General features: G+C 38.0%; 1 protein-coding gene across 1 annotated transcript; it reads right to left on the bottom strand.

Moving 5' to 3' along the window:
• Window positions 1-1,114: 1,114 nt before the first annotated feature.
• Window positions 1,115-2,416, bottom strand: LOC149663532 (uncharacterized protein F54H12.2-like). Its single transcript, XM_089841888.1, has one exon. The coding sequence runs from the start codon at window positions 2,414-2,416 to the stop codon at window positions 1,115-1,117; it is 1,302 nt and encodes a 433-aa protein (XP_089698014.1).
• Window positions 2,417-7,305: the final 4,889 nt, after the last annotated feature.

The following is a 7,305-nucleotide window of genomic DNA, read 5'->3' as shown; positions in this document are numbered from 1 at the left end:
ATTATACCGCTTAAACCGGTTGAAATCCATAAGATCGCACATCCATTGTTCATCTTTAGAAGTTACATAGACTTGATTTCTGGGGAATTTGAGTTTTCTAGGTCGGTGAGTTATGTAGGTATTCTGAGCTAACAACCAGTTTCTAGTCTCCTTTTTCGAAATTCCTTTAACACTATTTTGTAATTTCTTTATACTTCCTAACCCAGCCGGGTGAGAGAGATTGTAATAAACTTTCGCCAACTCATCGAGTCTCGACATTGGTGTGGAAAATGAGTAAATAACTTTCAATCAGGTGAAATTTATATTTCTTTATTCAGAACATTTATCCGTAAACAATCATATTTTTCAAATTGGTTAAATTATTAATAATATCGCTCTAAAGGATGTACACGTCTTCTAATTTCGTTCCATCCATTTCCTCGTAAAATTCGACCAAAACCTCGTCGTAATTCATCCGCGGAAGCGCTTGTTCGATATTCTGTTCCACCGCTTGACACCAGTTGATATTATCGGCTCCGCAGGAAATATCGTGAGCTAACTTGTGATGACAACAACTGTTTTCGCATTTGATGGTAATTGAATAAAGTATATTCGTCAATTTTTCCAAAACGATCCTTTTCATAACATCCTTAGCGTCGAGTAAAACTTTGACTTCGCGATCGATGGTACTTTTCAAAGACTTTAAACTTTTCCACGATTCTTGATTCAGGGAGAATCCGCGAGCGGAAAAGTACATAATGTGATAGTTATGATTCGCGCCGCGAATGTATGTCTAAGGTCCAACTGCTTTTCCTTTCCAACGGTGAGACACTCTAGCAGAATATTATCTTTACTCATCCAAGTGTGAAACCTTTCAGATTCCCCATCGAAGTGAGAATCAATTTCGGGTTGCACCTTCCAAAGATCGTTCCAAATAGAATGATGAAACGAAACTTCCGAGTCGTTGTCTCGTCTTCGAATGGTAACGTAAGGATCGACGATATTCCTTACTACGATCTCCAGATCGCTGGAAAGATTGTGACTGACGAACATCTTGAAGATTAATGAAGAGTTGGTCGAGATATTTTTCCATTTATAGTCGCTATTTTCTTAATTAGATGCTGACATCTGTGTTTTAATCAAGTGGATAAATAACGCTTCTGTCTCTGGTCACGTAGAGCTCTTTGTTAAATACAGCATAAATTACGCAAGTGGTGTTGGTGTTGAGTGGTTTAGCAAACTTCATACTAAGACGAAGATTTCCCTGCTTAGGAGGGTTGATAAAATCACCTTGACAATCGCCGGCAGCTGTTAAATCGTACGCGAATATGGTATAACCGTTACCATAGTCTTCGTAAGAAATATAATTGCCTTTGTTTTTACCTAGTATATCTAACACGTCGAACAGTGAGGCATATTCTCTGGTATATTGTCTTTTGTCAAAGTTGGGTTCGAAAGGAATGTCTGGAAAATTTGTCGAGCCAATAGCGACCGACATATGTCTCAAATCATTATGAGTGAGATGGTAAGGATTGGTACCGTTGAAAGCGTTCGTGGGTACGAAGAAAACTATCATAAGATCGGGCATTCTCCCAATGAAAACATTTTCCCTAGTGCAATCGACTTCGCCTTTAGATATTGGGAAATGTTTAATAACCGTTTGCTTAATCGGATATCGAGCTGGGTATTGCTCTAAAACTTTAGCGTGAGCCAAAAGAATTTCAGGGCGTACCTTAACCAATTTAGCTATGAGAACAGCTTCATCAATAACAACATGGTACGTCTTATTGGGTACTTTGGAAATAATAGGGAAATGTTTAGGAGATCGGAAAAGTCGAATCATAAGGTCAACTCCAGGAAGCATGTATTTATTCGTACGAAATAAATCTGCCGGTAAATGCCCAATCATTTCAATTTGATTTGATAATTTTGTTCTAGCGGCTCTTTTCAACATTCCGTTTTCATTTGTTTTGTTTTGTTGAGTAAACATTTCGTCCGGGGAAGTTGGCGAGTCTTTGTAATAACATTGTAAACCGAGTTGAGATTTTTTAGCATCTTCGGAACAGCTTAAAACTGTTTCAATAAGCGGTCCGTATTGAGCGCAGTTGCTCGATGCTTGAGTCGGTGTATTTTGAGCCAAAACATCGATTTGACTGAATAGGGAGAATAAAAACAGATTGACGGGTCCAACGTTAACCTCGTTAGGTTCGAGTACCGTTCCGTCTTCGTTAAGAATTCTAGCTTTGACTTTAAGCTTTGTCTCGGCAAGATCCATATACTCTTCTTCGTTCGATTTAACGTAAAAGGTTATCGGTCCAGAGTCTGTAATCGCGCTAATCGGTTGATAGGTTACTTCGGTAGATGATATGACATTGCTGTTTTCCGTTGGAATTTCAAAAATGTCTAGCTCGTTACGCATCCCCTCTCTCACCTCCATGGTTTTTGATTATGGTAGAAAATCTCTCTTAGTGCGATTCTTCTTAACGCGTTTACTTTTCTTTTTAGCTCCGCCTTGTGAATTTCTATTCCTTTTTCGACGAGCACCAGAACCGAACTGCGAACTAGCTACGTGATCACCAGCTTTATGTAAAAGATTACCTCCAGCTAGTTTTAGATTCTTTTTAAAAGCCTTTTTCGGGTCTTCTCCAGACTGGATATCGGTATACATTCTGGTACCAATACCTAAAGCCTCGCGTCCGACGGCCTTAGCCACGGGTTTTACAATTGGTGTAATGAATTTAATTAGCTTGCGAAATAAATTTCCAAGACCCCTCCCGCGTTGGAAAACAGGTCCAGAAAATACTGGAAAGCTGCCACTACCTGATTGCTGCAGGTAATACTGTAGATAACTATCCCTTTGAACCATCTTTTACGAAATGTAGCTTGAGGATAGTCTTACCTAGTTTAAATGGTACGTGTAAATTTGCGTCGGTTTTTATTTCTACCTCGATAACTTCTAGTTCGTTAAGTCTTAGCGGATAGTAATCAATATTAGTAAACGTTTGAATGAACGTTTTCTTGTCAGCGTTATCCGGTGTAGCAACGATTCGTAAAAGAGGAGCAGCGACGTCACCCACAAATTGGTATTGAATAATATTCGTATACACGAACAGGGCTTCGATACCTCTGTTTAAATCCGCAATGTATTCTCCGGTAGTATGATCTTTCAGCTGAACCCCGAGTTGACTCTTCGCGAAGCCTAACATTAAACCAAGACCCGGAAAACCAGTGGGAAAAGCCAGGCTATACCCTTTGTCGCACCAAATAGTAACGGTTTGGTCTTCAGTAACGAAAAATCGAAATTTTTCTCTATAAGCATCGGGAATTGTTTTTTTCATAGCTCTTAAAATATCTTCGATATCGTGATAAACACCCGCGGGTATGATATGCGTCAATTGATTAATCTTTGGTTTGATGGCTTGATCATTTGGCAAATCGTCGTCGCTGGAATCCATCATAGGCTGATCGTCAAGTAATTCATCCTTAAACGTATCACCCTCTTTAGCGGGTTGATCATTAGAGGGATGATCATCAGGTAGATCTTCCTCACCTTTGGCATCGTTAAGAGCTACATCTTTTTCTCTAAGACCTCTATTTCTAATTGGTATTACGTTAATATCAATCGCTTTGAGCTCGTCATCGACAGTTTTGGGTGCATTAATCGGATTGTCATCTTCATCGTCTACGCTTCCCGTTCTTTGTAGATTTACGGCTTTGAAATCCTTTTTTCTGGACCTTATTTCGATATAATTATCCTTGTAAGAAATGGGTAAAGTTTTGGCGTGACGCGATAAGGGGAAACGGGAAACGTACCGACCCGAGACGAAATTTTTCTCTCGAAACTCTAGCACGAGAGAGAGAGGTCCTTCCGGGATTCTTACTTGCACATCCGGGTGTATATTCATCAAAAGAAACCTTTCTTCCGATTTTCGACCAACGACATTCGGATGGCGATCCACCTTCATTTGCAATAAATCTCTATATTTGGGTTTTATTTGATCGCGCAGGATATCAATTAAAGTTTTATGTAAAGAATATTTAACCGTATGACCTTTTTTCGTTCTTTTGCACTCATAATCACCTGGTGGTATTTCTAACTTGTAAGTAAACCAATTAGCATCATCGTCGATAGAGGGTGCCATGGTTAAAAATCTATCATAACCCTGAGTAACATTATCCCAAACTGGTGGTAAAACCACTTCAGCCAAACCAACCTTCCAGTTTGATAAGAGTTTAATAGGTTGCGGTAACTTCACGTTAAAAGATGATTGGTTGTTCTCGGGGAAATCGTCCATAGACGCATTACTGGGCAAAGTGACGTAAAACGAGTCTTCCATAATTAAGAGATTTGAAGAATACTGAGTCAGAATGGTGAAAGAGTGAAGGTTTTATAGTCGGGGTATTAGTATTTAACCATTTCACCCCCAGCGGCGCGCTGCGGCGCGGTTTCTCCCCCATGTTGAATAATGTTAACAGTAAATTTGAACTTATATGCGTATTTTTCTTAAATGAATCTAAAATATTACATTTGTGTATTATTTATCACATAGTTAAGAAGAAGAAATTGAAGTAATTATATTTAGACGTAAACATATTGTGGTACAAATACCTACAACATTTTTTGATCACTGATTGGCTAATAAAATTAACTCGACTCGTATCTTACAAGCTACATAATTCAGGAAGTAAATATATCTCGAACGTCGCTTAAATAAACATGAAGGAGCAAAGGTTATTATAGATAGTCGACTAAGATCCTCTCGGTGTTGTTGTTTTACATATAAAGTGCATACTTTATAGTCGGGAAAAATATCTACCCCGGGGAGGTGGGCTCGCTAACACGACACTTGTTTATTTTGGGGGCGTGGTTGTTTACTTTTCTCTTAAAGTACAGGGTTTAACTACTTGAGTGTGTCTCAAATCTTGGTTTGCATCAAGTTGTCTCTGACAAGACGAGGAATAATAATACTCTTGACCTTGTGTATATTAATGAGAAAATATTTATTAAGAATGTAGTCTCCGTGGATAATTTACCTGGTTGTGATCATAATGCTGTGACTGGTGAATTAATTTGTACAGTATCTCAGACTAAGGTGGTGCAGCGTTCAAGTTTTGATTTTCGCAATGCTGATATTGTTTCGCTAAATGGACTTATAAGTCACGCTCCTTGGGACATGGTTTTTAACTTAGAAAATGACATTGACGAGGCCTGGGACAATTGGTTATCAATGTTTTCTGCTTGTCTTGATGATAGTATTCCTAAGATTACTTGTCGCCCTAAGCGAAAATCAAATCCTTGGATAACGGGTTCGATAATTCATTTAGCCAATGTCAAAAAAACTCTATTTAAAAAACTCAAATCCAATTTCACCGAGTTTAATAGAGCTAGATTTAGGCGTCTGGCAAATAAGATCAAGGAATTATCTCGTACTTCTTATGCAAATCATGTTAGGCAACTCTCTAATAATTTACGTTCTGAGCCTAAAAAATTTTGGAAATTTGTCGCCCTCAAATCGAAACTCCCAATTCCAAACTTTATGAAGAACAATGGGGATAGCATTACTGATTGTGCTATCATTGCTACTAAATTCAATGAGTACTTTTGTTCTTGTTTTTGTAAATCTGGCCCAATTCCTAACCCAGCTGACAATTTGTATGATCTTCCGCTACCAGTCGATGATGAGCTAAACTTATTGTTTACTCCATCTTTGGTTGTCACCGCTATCAATAACCTGAAATGTAACTCTTCCCCTGGTCCAGATGGTATAACCCCAAAAATGTTACAGCTTTGTCGTGATAGTGTGTCGTATCCTTTGTCTGACTTTTTAAATTACTCGATGAAGGTAGGCAGACTTCCGGCTGCTTGGAAAAGGGTTAATGTTGTCCCTCTATATAAGGGTTCTTCCTTAGACAGATCTGATATGGCGTCCTACCGTCCCATATCCTTATCCTCTGTCTTCTGTAAAATTATGGAATCAATTGTATCTGATTTCATTAATTCTAAATGTATTAAGCCTGGCGTGCTCCCTGAAAAGCAGTTTGGTTTTAGAAAAGGCTTCAGTTGCGTAACGCAGTTAGTCCAGGCTTTCCATTCCTGGGCTTCTTTGTTGGACTTACGTGTACCATCTGATGTACATGTCATAATTTTTGACTGGAAAAAAGCCTTTGACTCTGTTCCTCATGATCGCCTCATTTTTAAGCTTTATGGTGTTGGTATTCGTGGTCCTATCCTAGCCTGGGTTGCTGATTTTTTAAGGAATCGTGAACAGAGAGTAGTCTTTCAAGGTGAATTTTCCGGTTATCAACCTGTTACCTCTGGCGTACCTCAGGGATCAATATTGGGTCCTTTACTGTTTATTTTGTACGCCCATGATCTTCACCTTGGTATTTCCCCTGATACTAACCTTTGGCAATACGCTGATGATTCCTTTCTCTCTCGAGCTGTGCGCTCTATGTCGGACACTGTGTTACTTCAGAGAGATATAAATATAATCGTTGACTGGGGAATTAGAAATCTTTTGTCTCTAAATGTATCGAAATGTTCATATATTATTTTAACTAGACGTCGCAATGTATTTAATGTTGATTATTGTGTCTCTAATCAAATCTTGCCTCGGGTCTTTAAATGTAAGCTACTTGGGATTTTTATTTCAAGTGATTTAAAATGGGCTGACCATGTCTTATACATTACCTCTAAAGCCAGGCGCTTGACTGGTTTAATTAATAGAACTTTTGGCCGTTCAAAAGCAGCTATTATAGCGTTTTAGTCTCTGGTAATTCCTGTTTTGGAATATGGGTCTGTGGTATGGTCTCCTCATTTTCGAAAGGATATTGACAGTGTTGAACGGGTTTTGAGACATTTTACTTCTTATCAATTGAACCAGTCATGGTTTAATAATATGCAAAATTGCAATAGAGTACAATATTGTGATCGTTTAAAAAGATTGAATTTTTTACCTATGTATGCACTGAGACAGTTTTCTAGTCTCGTCTTTTTATACCGGGTAATCTACTGTCATTATACCTTTCCTTTACTAGATTATGTCATTATTAATGAAAGGCACGAAATTTTGACATTTGCTATTGGTAAAGCTAGATGTGATGCACTTTTTCATTCATTTTTTTTTCGTGTCGTTAGGGATTGGAATTCTCTCCCAATTGACATAAGGTGTAGCAATATGCTAGCCTGTTTTAAATTTAAATTGTATCAAAAACTTTTAAATGACGATTGCATATTTTAATGCCTCTGCGATTTTATCTATATAACTATGGTTTTATATGACTATTGGTTTTTATAATTTTCTTTGTTTTAATTTAATTTATGTA

This window comes from Phalangium opilio, unplaced genomic scaffold, assembly GCF_054372755.1.
Source record: "Phalangium opilio isolate 3A_F unplaced genomic scaffold, DU_Popi_V2 ptg000061l_1, whole genome shotgun sequence".
Taxonomy (NCBI): domain Eukaryota; kingdom Metazoa; phylum Arthropoda; class Arachnida; order Opiliones; family Phalangiidae; genus Phalangium; species Phalangium opilio.
The sequence above is the reverse complement of the archived record's forward strand: the minus strand, read 5'-3'. Positions and strand labels throughout refer to the sequence as shown.